At 38.0% G+C, this 19,071-nt stretch overlaps 1 protein-coding gene across 3 annotated transcripts; it reads right to left on the bottom strand.

Moving 5' to 3' along the window:
- Positions 1-547: 547 nt before the first annotated feature.
- On the bottom strand, positions 548-19,071 carry LOC121385508 (microtubule-associated protein tau-like). Of its 3 annotated transcripts, XM_041516209.1 has the most exons (10): positions 19,021-19,071; positions 12,133-12,207; positions 9,868-9,930; positions 5,652-5,741; positions 5,280-5,369; positions 3,890-3,979; positions 2,156-2,245; positions 1,778-1,867; positions 1,407-1,495; positions 548-637 (listed from the first exon to the last, which is right to left on the bottom strand). In XM_041516209.1, the coding sequence occupies exons 2-10, from the start codon at positions 12,145-12,147 to the stop codon at positions 577-579; spliced, it is 678 nt and encodes a 225-aa protein (XP_041372143.1). In that variant the 5' UTR covers positions 12,148-12,207; positions 19,021-19,071; the 3' UTR covers positions 548-576. The 3 variants fall into 3 exon arrangements, with proteins under 3 accessions (XP_041372143.1, XP_041372145.1, XP_041372144.1); XM_041516211.1 differs by lacking the exon at positions 1,778-1,867; XM_041516210.1 differs by lacking the exon at positions 5,280-5,369.

Below are 19,071 nucleotides of genomic sequence, written 5' to 3'. Positions count from 1 at the left end.
TCACTATGCTGGACAAAAATAGGCTCATCTATCGACCTTTTTTTCACCACAGCGCGCTGAATGCCTGCACCAGAAATCACATATATGGAAAAGGTATTAAAAGTCTGTTTTGTTTAACAACACCACAAGAGCACATTGATTTATTAATCATCGACTATTGGATGTCAAACATTTGGTAATTGTGACTTGTATTCTTCAGAGGAAACCCGCTACATTGTTTTCTAATGCAGCAAGGGATCTTTTATATGCACTTTCCCACAAACAGGAAAACACATAACATGTGAAATCATGGGGTAGTATTTACTTTTGACCTAAAAGTACACTTTGACAACATCCAATTTTGTATAGTATTCCGCTTGCGAAAATGCAGATATGGAAAAACACATGTTTCATGCGTGGAAACGCACACGATAAAACGTGCGTGAAATCGTACTGATAGAAAGCCGACTTTATGATATAATGTAGCCCATTCAAAACCTGGCTAACTGAGTGCAGGGGGCAAGAAATGGAGAGTGAACAGTAACGTCCCCATTAGCTTTCAAATTACCTTCGTTTTCCCTCCGCCGGCCACGTGAGTTATGTTATCTGTAGATCCAATCTTAGACTCGGCCTGCCAGTCCAACTTCTGAGTAGGAATCTACATCATAACAACAAAAAGAAAGAAATGTTTTATTTAACGACGCACTCAACACATTTTATTTACGGTTATATGGCGTCAGACATATGGTTAAGGACCACACAAATATTGAGAGAGGAAACCCGCTGTCGCCACTTCATGGGCTACTCTTTTCGATTAGCAGCAAGGGATCTTTTATATGCGCCATCCCACAGACAGGATAGCACATACCACGGCCTTTGATATGCCAGTCGTGTCGCACTGGCTGGAACGAGAAATAGCCCAATGAGCCCACCGACGGGGATCGATCCCACACCGACCGCGCATCGAGCGAGCGCTGTACCACTGGGCTACGTTTCGCCCCCTAATAACAACAATAGCAAAATGACAATATTAATAATAATAATTTGTTACAACAGTAACAATAATAATAACACCACTATTACAACCACTACTATTATTACTGCTACCACTACTACCGCTACTACTACTACAACTACTACTACTGCCACTACTACCACTACTACTACTATTACTACTACTACCACCACTACTTCTACAATGTACTATAATTGCTACTACTACTACTACTACCACTACTACTAGTATTACTACGGTACTACCACTACTACTACTATTACTACTACTACCACTACTACTACTATTACTACTACTATTACTACTACTACTATTACTACTACTATTACTACTACCACTACTATTACTATTACTATTACTACTACTACTACCACCACTACTGCTACTATTACTACTACTATTAGTAACTGACCTTTGTTGTCCCTCCGCCAGCTTGTGGTCGGCATTGTCTTTAGATCCAATCTTTGACTCTGCATGCCACTCAACTTTCTGAGTTTGAATCTAAAATAGAACATTTTAAAACATCTTTTTCAGAGATGGTTCAAAGATTGTTTCAAGGGGGGTGGGCTCAGAGAAGAGTGTTCCTGAAAGCCCATGATAGAAAGCTTAAAAGTGTTTTTCACATATGGCTACTATATATATTCTACTAATGAAATATTGTAGCAGGTTTCCTCTCTAAGATTCTATGTCACAATTATCAAATGTTCTACATCCAATAGCCGATAATTAATATATCAATGTGCTCTAGTCGTGTCGTTAAACAAAACAAACAAACTAACTGACCTTTGTTGTCCCTCCACCAGCCTGATGGTCGGCATTGTCTTTAGACCCAATCTTTGACTCTGCATGCCACTCAACTTTCTGAGTTTGAATCTAAAATAGAACATTTTAAAACATTTTTTTTCAGAGATGGTTCAAAGATTGTTTCAAGGGGGTGGGCTCAGAGAAGAGCGTTCCTGAAAGCCCATGATAGAAAGCTTAAACGTGTTTTTCACATATGGCTACCATACATGTATATATTCTACTAATGAAAAAATGTAGCAGGTTTCCTCTCTAAGATTCTATGTCAAAATTATCAAAAGTTTGACATCCAATAGCTGATGAATAATAAATCAATGTGCTCTAGTGGTGTCGTTAAACAAAAGAAACAATCTAACTGACCTTTGTTGTGCCTCCACCAGCCTTGTGGTCAGCGTTGTCTTTAGACCCAATCTTTGACTCTGCATGCCACTCAACTTTCTGAGTTGGAATCTAAAATAGAACATTTTAAAACATCTTTTTCAGAAATGTTCCAAAGATTGTTTCAAGGAGATGGGTTCAATGAACAGTGTTCCTGAAAGCCCATGATAGAAAGCTTAAACGTGTTTTTCACATATGGCAACAAAAAAGTGCCTTAAAGGTGCTATGTCAAACTTGCAATAATGGCGGTTCCTGCAAATTGTTTTTTGAATTTTTGCTTTAAAACATAAAATAATAATTTATACCTTCAGCTATTTGCCTATAAAAAAAATTACAACCAAATAATTCCATTTACTAGTAGAAAAACATGTATTTTAGGGGGAATCTTGTGAGTGTGTCACACGCATTAACTAGTGGCGTCACTGTTTAATGCGTACACATTCAACACACTAAGTTTTTTCCCATAATTATTTGCAGACAACTGACAAAGAAATAAAGATGGCGACCATGCCATATTTAGCCACTAATCACTTGAGAAATCCCTCTTGTCTTCCAGCACAAGACTTTTAAAAATTATTATTCCTGAGTTAATTATGAATGATTATGCATGGAATCAATTAATGTGTAGTTATTTATTACAAATAAATGTAAAAATAACAAAATATTCAACCGCTGCCCGTGGCAATCGGCAATGCCGTGGAGATTGCCGCGAAGTTATTAGTTCTCTGCGGAATTTCTTTTGCTGTGGACTATATTTTTCGAGAGATATTTTTTTCTTATTGTAAAACATAAGATATACTTTGTGAACTGAAAAGAGAAATATTAAAACAGTAACAATCTAATTAAAATTAGCTCCACTATTACATGTGTATCTAATAGCAGCCTGTTGAAACTCATGTCCAGTTGAGCTTTCATTCGACCAATCGAAACCTTACTTGCAAAATCATGCCAGTGATTTGAAAAGAATTTGAAAACATTCGGGATTATGCCGAGGGTATTCGAAATGATTCGGGTAAATTACGTAGTATGCCGGAAACTAATTGCAATATAAAATTTTATATAAAATTAGTTTCAAGACGAAACTTGTTTATACTAGTATACAATCCAGAGTTTATTACTGCACATTTCCCCCTGTTTTTTCAATGTTGAAATTGACCAACAAGTTAGCCTATTGCATAAATAGTCTCTCCAGATATTTTTAGAATTTGTATGCTCCCGAATAACACTATAAAAGGCGAAGTGTAATTGGTCGATATTTATATTGTTATTTATAGATGAAATGCCACCTGGACATGGGAGTCCACGCAATGCTGTTAGATCTACTGGTATACCAAGTAGAGCTAATTTTAATCAGATTGAAACAGTAACTGCACCGTTATTATTTGCCGTAGACATTTTGTTAATTGCAGGGGTTGATATTGTAGTTTCAACTTTGACATTGGACCTTTAACATTTTCAGAGACCCTTACATGTAAATCTGTGACAGAAAATTAATATGCCTTTAAATAGGTATGAAACAGAAATTCACATCGAAACCTCTGTTGGCCAACTTTCTGCTGTCACGACTTCTACAACTGTCCAGTCAGAGCGCTCTTACAACTCAATTCTCGTCGTATACGACCGATTAGTTTTTAACCTGAGTGGAAATTACAAAGCAACCGTCGAGTTAGCCAACTTCATCATGACAGTTGACAGTCTGAACCTAGCATAACTCACCTTGGAAGTTCCACCTCCAGCGACATGCGTTATGTTATCTGTCGATCCAATCTTTGATTCTGCATGCCAATCTAAATGCTGTGTTGGAATCTAACAACAACAACAACAACAACAAATAATAATAATACATATAATAATAATAATAATAATAATAATAATAATAATAATAATAATACATATAATAATAATAATAATAATAATAACAGAGCTTCTAGATAATGGTAGCCCCACTCTCATGGCTAGTGATATTCAATGTTGGGCTAGCTAGTAAATAACTACTATTGCCATGCCTGACGGCTAGTGAAATAAAAATGGTCAAATGTTGTTAAGTCTAGTTTGTAAATATGAATATCCTGTCCCAACCCCCAAATGTTAGTATTTTTAATCTCTATCTCCCTCTGTAAGTGACATATCTGATTATTACTATTATTTAGTAACATTGTATTGAACTTAAAGTAAAGTAGAGCTATAGTGAATCGTTGCTAGTAAATTTTTAAAATCACTGATCCCATGACTAGTGGATTTTATAAATATTCTAGAAGCCCTGATAATAATAATAATAATAATAATAATAATAGCTTAATAATAATAATAATAATAATACACATATTAATAATAATAAGAGCATTAATAACAACAACAAATAAAATAATGGATGATGTTGTATGATGATAACTATTATTATTATTAACTGCATGCATGCAAGGTCTACTAAAATATACAATTTTGAATTAAAGTCGCAAACTCTGTAGTATTCAGCCTTGAAAACGAAGTACACTACATTTTGTAAGTGTGGTTGCATGGTCTACAAACACATTTCGATAAAGTTACAATAGAGTGAAACAAGAATCTGGGAAACACCAAGATGACCATGCAGAAGCACTTTGGGTGCACAAACATGGATACTCTAAACACCAGGATGACCATGCAGAAGCACTTTGGGTGTACAGACGTGGATACTCTAAACACCAGGATGACCATGCAGAAGCACTTTGGGTGCATAAACATGGATAGGCCTAATCTAAACACTAAAACCTAAGTAGTGTCTTATTTGAATGATGAAAAACGGCTCTAACAGTAAAAATATGTCACAGTGGCTGTATCTTTAAATGTCTCCACAAACGTATACACAACCAGGGTGTGTGTGACGTAGCCCAGTGGTAAAGCGCTTGCTTGACGCATCGTCAGTCTAGGATTGAATCCCGTCGATGGGTCCATTGGGCTATTCCTCGTTCAAGCCAGTGCACCACAGCTGGTATATCAAAGGCTGTGGTATGTGTTATCCTGTCTGTGGGATGCTGTGTATAAAAGATCTCTTGCTACTAATGAAAACATGTAGCGGGTTTCCTCTCTAGTGGTGTGGTTAAACAAAACAAACAAACTAACTGACCTTTGATGTGCCTCCGCCAGCCTTGTGGTCAGCATTGTCTTTAGACCCAATCTTTGACTCTGCATGCCACTCAACTTTCTGAGTTTGAATCTAAAATAGAACATTTAAAAAAATCCTTTTCAGAGATGGTCCAAAGATTGTTTCAAGGAGATGGGCTGAGAGAAGAGTGTTCCTGAAAGCCCATAATAGAAAGCTTAAAAGTGTTTTTCACATATGGCTACTATATATATATGCTACTTAAGAATTTTTTAGCAGGTTTTCTCTTTAAGATTCTATGTCAAAATGATCAAATGTTCGACACCCAATAGCTGATGATTAATAAATCAATGTGCTCTAGTGGTGTCGTTAAACAAAAGAAACAAACTAACTGACCTTTGTTGTCCCTCCACCAGGCTGATGGTCGGCATTGTCTTTAGATCCAATCTTCGAATCTGCATGCCACTCAACTTTCTGAGTTTGAATCTAAAATAGAACGTTTTAAAACATCTTTTTCAGAGATGGTTCAAAGATTGTTTCAAGGGGATGGGCTGAGAGAACAGTGTTTCTCAACGCCCATGATAGAAAGCTTAAAGTTTTTCACATGTCACTACTATATATGCTACTAATAAAAAATATAGCAGGTTTCCTCTCTTAACACGATCTCAAAATTATCAAATGTTCGACATCCAATAATTTTAAACTGTATACAGAACCACTGTAGTTAAACTTATCGGCTGTATTTTGAACTTCAACATATGGCTGTATTTTGAACTTCAACATATCGGCTGTATTTTAAACTTCAACATATTGGCTGTATTTTAAACTTCAACATATCGGCTGTATTTTAAACTTCAACATATTGGCTGTATTTTGAACTTCATCATATCGGCTGTATTTTGAACTTCAAAATATTGGCTGTATTTTGAACTTCAACATATCGGCTGTATTTTGAACTTCATCATATCGGCTGTATTTTGAACTTCAACATATCGGCTGTATTTTGAACTTCAACATATCGGCTGTATTTTGAACTTCGTCAGATCGGCTGTATTTTGAACTTCGTCATATCGGCTGTATTTTGAACTTCAACACATCGGCTGTATTTTGAACTTCATCATATCGGCTGTATTTTGAACTTCATCATATCGGCTCTATTTTGAACTTCATCATATCGGCTGTATTTTGAACTTCAAAATATCGGCTGTATTTTAAACTTCAACATATCGGCTGTATTTTGAACTTCAAAATATCGGCTGTATTTTGAACTTCAACATATTGGCTGTATTTTGAACTTCAACATATCGGCTGCATTTTGAACTTCATCATATCGGCTGTATTTTGAACTTCATCATATCGGCTGTATTTTGAACTTCAACATATCGGCTGTATTTTGAACTTCAAAATATTGGCTGTATTTTAAACTTCAACATATTGGCTGTATTTTGAACTTCAACATATCGGCTCTATTTTGAACTTCAACATATCGGCTTTATTTTGAACTTCATCATATCGGCTGTATTTTGAACTTCATCATATTGGCTGTATTTTGAACTTCGTCATATCGGCTGTATTTTGAACTTCATCATATTGGCTGTATTTTGAACTTCATGATATTGGCTGTATTTTGAACTTCAACATATCGGCTGTATTTTGAACTTCAACATATTCAACCATATAAGTGTGGTGACTTCTGCCAACAAATTTCCTTTTAGATTTGTTTTTTCTAAAAACCTTACCAGCAAGAATTCATCAAGGGAAATTAACTGCAGCCATTGACATTCCCAGTCTGGAGCTCGTCGCGGTAAGACGTGTTTGTGCACACTGCACGTGCTTTCGCGGCTCGACTTAGGGATCCTTCACTTTTGTTGTTTTTATCAGCGAGGTGAAATTTTCTACTGGGATGTATGCGGCCATTGGAACTGATTGAACGCTGGAACGCTTCTCGTTTCGACAGTCTGCACCACCAGGTTGGATTTTTTTTTAGCGAGATTCCTTGCCTCCACGTCGTTTCTCCGTCTGACTATGTTGACTTTCTTTTTTCGTGACTCGTATGACGGCCATTCTGCAGAACGCCACGGTTGTTCGCGTTTAGTCTCTACATGTCCGAGCCTATCCTAGCAGCACTGGAAGATTGACCGCCCCACTCTAAGAAGAAATAGGAAGCGGGATCGGCCCCTCTTACTCTTTTCTAGACTTTACTTTGTTTTATTGTGATACCATCTCGTATCCTCCGGAGACGGGCCCGTCCGCACCACTATACCAACCTATGATGACTGGACTATACCCTAGTCTGATTCTCTCTCTCGTTCAGACGGATCCGGCTTCTCAAGATCTGTATTTCAGCACAGCACTACACCTTCAACGTCTATTGACTGTCAATCTAGGGGTTTTCTTGACGAGATGCAACCCATCTCGTCCCTACAAGCTGTGCACCCTAACGGCCTTAACGAGGCCACTCACGTGGACATATAGATCGGACTTTAAACTTTTAGACCTTCGTTCAAAAGTTTATGTCGAAATGACTTTCTTTTTTTTTAAGTATTATTAAATAGTCCGATCCTCTCTTCTTTCTCTTATTTATTTTTGGACTGTCCTTCTAAAATGCTCCAAATTATATAAATAATCGACCGAGCAGTCAATTCTTTTTATTTTTGGCTTGTAACTTCTTTTTTTTTTTTTTTTTAAATTCTATTAACTTTTTTTACTAATTGCTATTTTCAAAATTCTGCCCATTTTCAACTCTGCCAAACACGTGTAAACGCACGACCGATATAACTGCTAGTAGCAGACGTAAACTTCAGATGTTTAGTAAAATGGGCCCCAGACATATAGTTACAATAAGAGGAACTAGCCATGCTACCAGGGCGTGCATTTTACGGTCCAGGATGTTACGTGTGTTACCAGTTATGTCACGTGTGTTACCGTGGATGTCACGTGTGTTACCATGGTTTATGGGAAAGGGTTAATCACTTTTTTTTAATTCATCTCGTGTGCAAGAAAACTTCATTAAATTCTAACATAGAATCCAGCTTGGAACCAAATTGTATCAGCTTTGTGCGTTAAAAAACCCCTTTTTGTTGTAAAAGTAACACACGTGACATACATGTATGTACCACCATTCCTGAAAAATGCACAATATGGCTGTATTATAAAAAAAAAGAGAAGAGAAGAAAAGAAAAGAAAAGAAAAGAAAAGCTGTTGATACAGTTTTGAAGACATTTAGTATATTGTTTAACAGTACTAATTTGGTTTAACTGCTAATATATAGTTCTTATTATGTATGTTGATAGAACTATAGTTGTTGCAGTGTAGCATTTTCTCCGACCACTCAAGCTAATGTTAAGTAGCTGAAATAGTGGGTAACAGGTTACATATATGAATTATGCAGTACGGTTTAGTTATCTGGGGCCTTTGGCCTTGCAAAATAACAATAAACCACAATTTAAAAAAATAAAATAAAAAAAAGAGGAAATGTATTTAACGACGCACTCAACATATTTTATTTACGGTTATATGGTGTCGGACATATAGTTAAAGACCACACAGATATTGAGGGAGGAAACCCGCTGTCGCCACTTGATGCGCTACTCTTTTCGATTAGCAGCAAGGGATCTTTTATATGCACCACCCCATAGACAGGATAGCACATACCTTTGATGTACCAGTCGTGGTGCACTGGCTAGAGCGAGAAATAGCCCGATGGGCCCACCGACGGGGATCGATCCCAAACCGACCGCGCATCAAGCGACCTTTTTACCACTGGGCTACGTCCCGCCCCTAAACAACAATTAGAAAGTATGTTTTGGATTTTCATCCTGAGGTTGATGTTTTCATATGCACCGCCCCACAGACAGGATAGCACATACCGCAGACTTTGAAATACTGTCTCTACTGGGTGCACCACAGCCATAACATTACCAGACTAGTGCACAGTGAGAACAGTTGTGGTAAAAAGGTGTGGATGAAAAGTAAAGTGCGAGTGCGAATAATTTTTACATGCTCATATACCACTAGAGTTTCGAGCATGTCCGTCCCGGGGCCTGTCTCTGGATAGCCAGGGGCTTGTCCCGGGACAGAAGACAAATTAGCGGACAATTTTGAAATTTACATCCAAAAATTAAATAGTGGGCCTTTAAAATTTTGATGCGCATCTCTAATATAATTAATAAAGAAAATTAAACTATTAAATTTGGTCGCTAGATTACATCGGGTGGTCAATAAGAAATTAGATAAGATCGGTGGCCTGACTCGGGATGGAGAGGGTGTGTGTGTGTGTGTGTGTGTGTGTGTGTGTGTGTGTGTAGAGTTGAAAATGCTCAGAATTTTGAAAATAGCAATTAGTAAAAAAGTTAATAAGAATTTAAAAAAAAAGAAAAAAAAAAAAAGTTACAAGCCAGAAATAAAAAGAATTGACTGCTCGGTCGAATATTTATATAATTTGGAGCATTTTAGAAGGACAGCCCAAAAAATAAATAAAAGAAAGAAGAGAGGATCGGACTATTTAATAATGTTAAAAAAAGAAAGTAATTTCGACATAAACTTTTGAACAAAGGTCAAAAAGTTTTAAAGTCCGATCTATATGTCCAGTGAAGTAAAGCTGCAGAGTTACCTTCGTTTGACCTCCACCTGCAACGTGCTTTGCATTGTCTAGCGATCCAACTTTGGATTCAATCTGTAAAGAAAACCCCAGGAACTATTGATATACAGCTACAAAAATATAAGTACCCTAAGAAGAAGCTAATCACTGTCGCACGACTGCGAATGTAATTGGTAAATTAAAATCAGTTTGGTAAAGACATGGACACTGAACAGATACCCATGGCTAAGATTGGAATGTTAGTGGTTCTCACTTGCAAAATCCTGGACGGTTAAAGTTTTTGTCTTAAAGACACCACTAGAGCACATTGATTTCTTAATCATCAGCTAATGGATGTCAAAGATTTGGTAATTTTGACGTAAAATCTTAGAAAGGAAATTCGCTACATTTTTCCATTAGTAGCAAAGGATCTTTTATATGCATCATTCCACAGACAGGATAGCACATACCACGACCTTTGATATACCAGCAGAACGCCATCACGACCATCAATTGGCCTGCAGTGAGTTGGACTGTGAACCCACTGAAAGACATCTGGGACATTCTAGGGATACAGAAGCTGGATCCATCTGCAGCCAACCTACAGTAACTGGAACAAGCATTGCACAGAGAATGGTAGAACCTAGCCCAGGAGCAGACCAGGCGTCGAACTGGAGGCAAGACGAAAAGGGTTCAGAAAGTTCCCGGGCTCGTAGTGGTATGATCAAAGACTCCCTTAAACATGTGTTCGATGTCACAACCGTGAAAATGCTGTTGCATTCAGAGTAAAGGTATTATGACGAAGTTATGCACTTGCAGATAAGATCACAGTCTACTGATTTTTGGAGTTATTTTATAGCGCTACGATATCGTAAAAACGTCTGTTTTACGATATCCTAGCGCTAAGATAGCATAGAAAATCTGAGCCATTAGCTTGTATTGGGGATATAATATATTGAAATAAGCATTAGATGATCTTGTATAAATATGCATTTAATAACTGTACATTTAATAACGTCTCCCCGTGTACTCGAGTACTCGAGCACGGGCCGAGTCTAGCAAGACTCCAGACCGTTCACAGGACTCGAGTACCCGTACAAGTGCTAGTCTCCACGACTACTCGAGCACGGGCCGAGTCTAGCAAGACTCCAGTCCGTTCACAGGACTCGAGTACCCGTACAAGTGCTAGTCTCCACGACTACTCGAGCACGGGCCGAGTCTAGCAAGACTCCAGTCCGTTCACAGAACTCGAGTACCCGTACAAGTGCTAGTCTCCACGACTACTCGAGCACGGGCCGAGTCTAGCAAGACTCCAGTCCGTTCACAGGACTCGAGTACCCGTACAAGTGCTAGTCTCCACGACTACTCGAGCACGGGCCGAGTCTAGCAAGACTCCAGTCCGTTCACAGGACTCGAGTACCACCCGTACAAGTGCTAGTCTCCACGACTACTCAGCACGGGCCGAGTCTAGCAAGACTCCAGTCCGTTCACAGGACTCGAGTACCCGTACAAGTGCTAGTCTCCACGACTACTCGAGCACGGGCCGAGTCTAGCAAGACTCCAGACCGTTCACAGGACTCGAGTACCACCCGTACAAGTGCTAGTCTCCACGACTACTCGAGCACGGGCCGAGTCTAGCAAGACTCCAGACCGTTCACAGGACTCGAGTACCACCCGTACAAGTGCTAGTCTCCACGACTACTCGAGCACGGGCCGAGTCTAGCAAGACTCCAGTCCGTTCACAGAACTCGAGTACCACCCGTACAAGTGAGACAATGTAGGACAATAACTTCAGAAGTAACTATCACAACAATTATATGGTCATGCGCTATTTTTTTTATTTTTTTTTCAATCTGACAGTTAAAATACTGAACGTATCAACCGGTTTGTAAATGCAATACAATGGCATGATTTGGCATCCATGTTCAGCGCTGGAATTAATATGAATAATGCTATTTTCCTTTATTCCTTAGTCTCGTAATCATCTAGTGTAAGTGTCGGGTACTCGGGTCCGGATCGAGTTTGACCCTCGAGTACCCTAGTCCAATATTTTGTGGAGGCCCTTCAATTTAACCATACCTTCAGATAAGAATGACACTTGACATCAATTTTACAAGTCGGTACCATACAGTCACTGTATTGTGTTCTTATTTTGAAATCTGGGCCTGTCAAATTTTGGTCACTTCTGCTAAAATTATAAAACAACCCGTAAAACCAAAACTAAGCTGAGAATATAGAAATTTGCAAATGTTTTAAATGTTTTACGCCGAATACATATGATATTGTCTACAAACATACCTTGTGCTTCGGCATGGTTTAGGTTATATTATATTTCTCTGTTCTATTTATACATCCAACCTTTTGTCTATGCATCTGAAAAAGAAATGACAATTATCCCATAAATACAGTGAAATTAGAAGAATTAAACTTGATGAAAATGCATGTACTTGACCCACATGTGCCTACTATATTATGGGTGTGTGCGGTATATACCAAGCTGATATACTCAACAAAATTAATTAAGCGCCAGTAAACAGTACAATCGGACCCATGATACATGCAATAATCCCGCACAAGGTGGGCTGTTCGTGCATTTACGAAACTACCAAAGGAAGGAAGGAAATGTTTTATTTAGCGACGCACTCAGCACATTTTATTTACGGTTATATGGCGTCAGACATATGGTTAAAGGCACATTCCTGAGTTTGCTGCATTGTAAGATGTTTCCTACTAATAAAATATTTCTACGATTAAACTTACATATTAAATATATTTTCTTGTTTAGAATATCAGTGTCTGTATATTCAATGTGTTTCTGGTCATCTTAATATTTGTAAGAAACCCAAACTGGATTTTGTCTTCAAATAATTTCGTACGTACGAATTTTTGAATTTTTTTAGGAAATAAAATGAAACTTAACCTAGTACAAATATTAGAACGACCAGGAACACGTTTAATATACAGCCACTAATATTTTATGCAGATACATATATTTGATATTTAATTACAATCAATAAAAAGTCTCTGTTATTCGATAACATCTTGAAAATTGCAGCAAACTCAGGAATGTCCCTTTAAGGACCATGCAGATATAGAGAGAGGAAACCCGCTGTTACCACGGCCTTTAGTACACCAGTTGTGGAACACTGACTGGAACGAGAAATAGCCTAATGATGCCACCGACGGGGATCGATCCTAGATCGACCGCGTATCAAGCGAGCGCTTTACCACTAGGCTACGTCCCGCCCCGAAAACGACCGAAGTGCGAATTCGGCCAGGATGTGTTATGTTTTGGTTCGTAGCGCCACTTGTCATTTTATTCAATCTAAATTATCGTTTTAATTGTTAAGTTCTTCGCTATCAGTTCCGGATTTATAAGGGGTAATTGCTCTGGTCCCCCTTGCCAGAGACAGCCCCCCCCCCCCCCCCGACTAAGGACTTTCTTTATAAAATTAGTTCAAGTTTTTTATTTGTCATGTAATTTAATTTCTATGTTGAGGGGCCCCCGAACCTGAAGTGCCCCGGGCCCCCCAAGGTCTAAATCCGCCCCTGTTCGTTATGCCACAATGCCTTCCAATGGGAAAATGTGTACACGTATTTGTTTTCACCATATTTAAAGAAAACGTTGACAATATAATTAAGTTTGTTAAGTATATATGTCAGGATAACATTGATCAAACAAACGTCAGTAGATGAAAAAACATATCTTGAGCTAGCGGGTTTCCTCTTTAAGACTATATGTTAAAATTACCAAATGTTTAGCATCCAATAGCCGATGATTAATAAATCGATGTGCTCTAGTGGTGTCCTTAAACAAAACAAACTTTAACTTTTATTTATTGCACGAGTTTATAGTGCGCAAAAATATTATACCACGAGACCGCGTAGCGTTCAAGTGGTATAAATCTTGCGCACTATAGTATATGTGAGTGCAATAAATAGCCAGAACCACATAGCAGTTGTTTTGCTATGTTATTTATTACATACCCATTTAATGTTACTATAGTAATAAAGACAATTCTGATCGTGCAATAAAAATTTTTTTTATTGAACACAGGGTCTAATCTCGCTTGCATCTAATCTAGCCCGGAATGACGTGATGTTTTTAGCCATAACGCTCAGCGTTCCATCAATTCCATAACATTCAACCAACTTTCCAGACGAAGTAAATTCTATTTCAGTTCATATTGAGGGGAAAAACAACCAACCAAACAAACAAAAAACAAACAAACAAAACAAACAAACAAACCCCGTTGTCTTTATAGGGAGTCGAGTGCAGGCAAATCGATTTTAATATGCATTGCTGTTTTGTTTCAATAAACACCAAGTTATGTTTGTTTTTTTGCTTCAAAAGCGTTTTATTTAATTCCCCCCCCCCCCCCCCCCCCAATTTGAATAAAATCCCCTATCACTTATAGTTGTCACCGGTTTGTCATTTGTCCGCATGCTTAATCAGGCACGGCAGAAGCAAGTAGACATTGGGGGGGGGGGGGGGGGGGGGGGACTGAGATGGGGGAGGGCTGACAGATCGAGAGCGCCAAAAAAAAGAGAAAAAAAGAAATGTTTTATTTAACGACGCACTCAACACATTTTATTTACGGTTATATGGCGTCAAACATATGGTTAAGGACCACACAGAAAATGAGAGAGGAAACCCGCTGTCGCCACTTCATGGGCTACTCTTTTTGATTAGCAGCCAGGGATCTTTTATATGCACCATCCCACAGACAGGGTAGTACATACCACAGCCTTTGATATACCAGTCGTGGTGCACTGGCTAGAACGAGAAATAGCCCAATGGGCCCACCGACAGGGGATTGATCCCAGAGCGACCGCGCATCGAGCGAGCGCTGTAACACTGGGCTACGTCCCGCCATCTCGTGCCTGTTAATAATGTATGTGATATGACATTTCTATAAGAAAATATTCAACGAAATACAAATTGCGTTATTTATGCCTCTCGGTATATTTAAAACAAAACACGGGTGCGGGTGCATTATCTCACGGCATCTGTTCATCGTGAAGTTAAACATGACTTTATCCAGTGAATCCTCACTTCTACAATTCTCGCTCCAGCCAGTGCACCACGACTGGTACATCAAAGGCCGTGGTATGTGCTATCCTGGTTATGGTATGGTGCATATAAAAGATCCCTTGCTGCCAATCGAAAAGAGTACCCCACGAAGTGGCGATAGCGGGTTTCCTCCCTCAATATCTGTGTGGTCCTTAACCATATGTCCGACGCCATATAACCGTAAATAAAATGTGCTGAGTGCGTCGTTAAATAAACCATTTCCTTATATGTAATTGACAATTGATATTATTTTAAGAACATCTATTTTTTTTTTTTTGTACCATCGACTCATTTAAAATGAGTAGCGAAAGAAAAACAATGTACATAAAAGGAAATAAATGAAACCGAGAACAAAAAACTCACCCATGTATATATCCTACACTCAAAGCCAAAATGGCATGTCAGAGAAATGGATGTTCAATAAGTGATATGGCCTTTTTAATATTGTATGTCCTGCAGTTCACACTGTACCATGGATAGCGTGCAATCACAAACATTTTTCACTGCCACGTTATTGATTCGTTGATGTTAGTTTTATGCTTTTAACATTCATACATGTAATGCACTAGCCTTTATGTAGGCACTGTCTTCCAGTGGCGTAGCGTGGCCGGGGCCACCGGGGTTGGGTGGAAGGGATTCGGGGAGTGCTAACGGTCCACTGGTCAGGGGGTGCAATACTTGCCTTGACCCGGGCGCCTTGCCCCGGGCGCTGGCAGACCACGCTACGCCACTGCTATCTTCCCCCAACTCTAAAGAGTGTGCATTCATCCTCGGGTGAAACGCTAAAAAGATACACCCCCCCCCCCCATCCCTCCGTTGGTTGCTTCTTCCAAAGTCTGACTAGATTGTTAGGGTGCGACCACTTTGGGGGAGTGAGTGAAGACTTTTCCATGCTCCTATACCATTAAGGCTTCGAGCATGTCCCAATCCCAATCCGGGACAGAAATTACTTAGGACAATTTTGAAATTAAGCCAATGGGGAGACCACTTTGGGTAATTTTTATACGAACCAATTTTATAAAAGAAAATCTAACAGCAAACGTGTTATTAAAATGGGGATTTTCAAGCGGTATGATAATAGTCCGAGAACCAAGTTTGAAAAGAGGCTTAGAAAATTGTTGAGCACAACACCCACTACACAGTTGGTATGTCACTTCAGGCTGCTTGGAGGATGTCTCTGGAACCTGCCTAGCCCTGATGTAGAGTTGAATTGTGGCAGCAACAATAGAGGACAGCCTATTTTTTAATAGGGGGTGTGGCTGCTTAGGTGCAAAAATCTACAATTTGATTTGATTTGATTTTCTCGGCTTCTGCAACAGATATCCTTCAGTTATTGTTATTAATAGTATGTCAGTGATGCAAGTCTTTATAATGTTTTTCAGTTAGCAAACGATAGGATATGATTTTGTTTTTAAATGGCCGCAATTTACCAATATGGCTGACAAATGTCATTTTATTTTACACTTTTATATATATTATAAAAGAGGCCGAGGAAATGGTTGAGCACACCACTCACTACACAGTTGGTTTGTCACTTCAGGCTGCTTGGGGGATGTCTCTAGAACATTCCCAGCCCTGGTGTAGAGTTGAAATGTTGCAGCAACAATAGGTGACCGCCTATTGTCTAATAGAGGATTGGGTTTGCGTAGTGCAAATCTCAACTATTTGATTTGTATTTCTTTTCTTCTGCAACCAACATCTTTCAGGAATTGTTGTCAATAAAATGTCAGTCAAGTAAGCCTTTATATTGTTGTTCAGCTAGCGGCAATATGGATATGCATTCTTTTTTAAGATGTCCGCCATTTACAAATATGGCTGCCAAAATCCATTATATTTTGCTTTTATATATATATATATATATATACCAAGCTATGCTACACTGACTTTAGGTTACCTAGAACAAATATTAGAAACTAAAATTACAAATATATTTGGATCAGACTTTCAGCTATATTTCAAGAAGAACTGGAAACGTTTTCTTGATGATAGTTTCATACTGTGGCCTTTGTCCAAACACTGTTTGGAATTATTTCACGAGTTACTTAACACACTGAATAGTAACATAAACTTTACTATGGAAACAGACGCAAAGAAAATTCCTTTTCTAGACACTTTAGTAATCAAATGTGGACGCATAATAGAAACTGATATATTTTACAAACCAACTGATAGCAAACAGTACCTTTCTTTCTCATCCTGTCATCCGAGTCAGACGAGAAGAAGTATACCATATAACCTAGCACGGCGTATCTGTATGATTGTGTCAAATATACAAACACGTGACCAACGTCTCCGGGAACTCAACATGTATCTTAAAACGCGAGGTTATCCAAAACAGCTAATATCAGATAGTATCGAAAAGGCGGTAGTATTAGATAGAAAATATCTTTTAAAACCAAAACAAACCGTTTCAGCGAAAAGGCCGCTGGCATTTGTATCCACCCATAACCCGCAGAACCCCGATATATATAAAAAGATCTCGTCAGAATTGCACATTTTAAAACAAAATGAAAAAATGTCATCCATACTACTCTATTTCAATTATAAATAGTAAGAGACAAAGCAAAAACTTGAAACAGATACTGACAAAAGCACGATTTGAATCTACAACAGTAGAACATAAATGCAGTGTCAAAAAGTGTAGCCGAAGTAACTGTGGTACATGGCAACATATTTTAGAAGGCACACATATAGAATTCAACCACAAAGGTTTATTTTGGGTACACAGGGATATGGATTGTTCCGTTAACAATGTTATTTATGTAATTACATGCCAAGGTTGCAAAGAACAATACATTGGTCATACCAATCAGCTGAGAGCCAGAGTACGCGTACACAAACAGCAAATAAAACAACCTGAAACAAGATGCATACCCTTGAGTTCACATTTAAATACATGTGCGGCACAAAAAGATATTAAATTCACCATTTTCCCATTTTATCACATAGATACCAATGATGAAATGAAAAGAAAGACAAAGGAAATGTATTTTATTAGAAAGTTTTGTCCACTTCTTAATGCTCTTCGTTAGATAAAAGCAACAATGACGTAATTAAATCAATCCCCTTCTACTACAGTAACGTCATAATATGTATGACGTCATATTTAGCAGTTATTAAGCAGATCCTTTCTGAAGATAACATTGAAACATGTAAAAGGATCATTATTTCTTTAAATTGTTTTTTAAAATACATATATACTGTACACTTGTTTTCTTTTATCATTTTTATATATATATATATATATATATATATATATATATATATATATATATATATATATATATATATATATATTGGTAGTAACTGTCACATATAGTATATGGTTTTAGTTTATATTTATGCAGTGTGTAAACTCGATTTCATTTTAAAACATGATTTTCATATGTTGCAACAGGTGACAGCCTATCTCCTAATATTAACTAGGTAAAACCTAAAAGGAGTCTCCAATCTACAGGCAAGGCCTTTTTTCATGCTATGGAATGTACCACAAATTATTTATTTCTGAACCGATTGTTTTCTAAATTCTTGTCCAAAATAGTAGACAACAATTGTTATTTCCAAAACACTTTTACCTTTCTTCTTACGTTAAACCAAACTTAAATTATTTACACACACACCAAAAACACAAAAAAACCCCACAAAAAACAAAAAAACCCCCAGACTATAAATCTAAATCTCGTTTCAGATAGACAATATATTCAAACTTTCATTCACATTTCTCTAAAACTGGTGACGCAGTCCTTGGTGCACCTGCGGACAGGTGGTTTAATACGAAGACAAGAAGACGGGTCCGTCCAATCCACGGTCCTGTCACCATTCATCTAGCACATATCATATTTACTCATCTCTTTAAAATATCATATCTTATTTACTCATCTCTTAAAAAACCCATATCATATTTACTTAGCTCTTAAAAATATCATATCATATTTATGTAACAGAAAAATCTACTTCCACTGAGGGGATTCGAACCACGGACTCTCAGCACCAGAGTCCAGCGCTGTACCAAATGAGCGAAATTCCCATTAGCTACTGCTAATAGGAGAACCACTACTACATACTCCCCCCTCCCCCTCCCCCTTACTTTAAATAACAACAAAAAAACTTACCTATTAATAATATTATACAGTTTTACCTCTGTATTCTACGTAATAAACGGC

The sequence above is a fragment of the Gigantopelta aegis genome, chromosome 11 (assembly GCF_016097555.1).
Source record: "Gigantopelta aegis isolate Gae_Host chromosome 11, Gae_host_genome, whole genome shotgun sequence".
In the NCBI taxonomy this organism is placed as follows: domain Eukaryota; kingdom Metazoa; phylum Mollusca; class Gastropoda; order Neomphalida; family Peltospiridae; genus Gigantopelta; species Gigantopelta aegis.
The sequence above is the reverse complement of the archived record's forward strand: the minus strand, read 5'-3'. Positions and strand labels throughout refer to the sequence as shown.

Coding starts and splice junctions, on each gene's coding strand:
- LOC121385508 (XM_041516209.1), bottom strand. Junction 1,868..2,155: donor CTGGTGGAGGCACAACAAAG/GTCAGTTAGATT, acceptor GTTCTATTTTAG/ATTCAAACTCAGAAAGTTGA. Junction 638..1,406: donor CTGGCGGAGGGACAACAAAG/GTCAGTTACTAA, acceptor GTTATGATGTAG/ATTCCTACTCAGAAGTTGGA.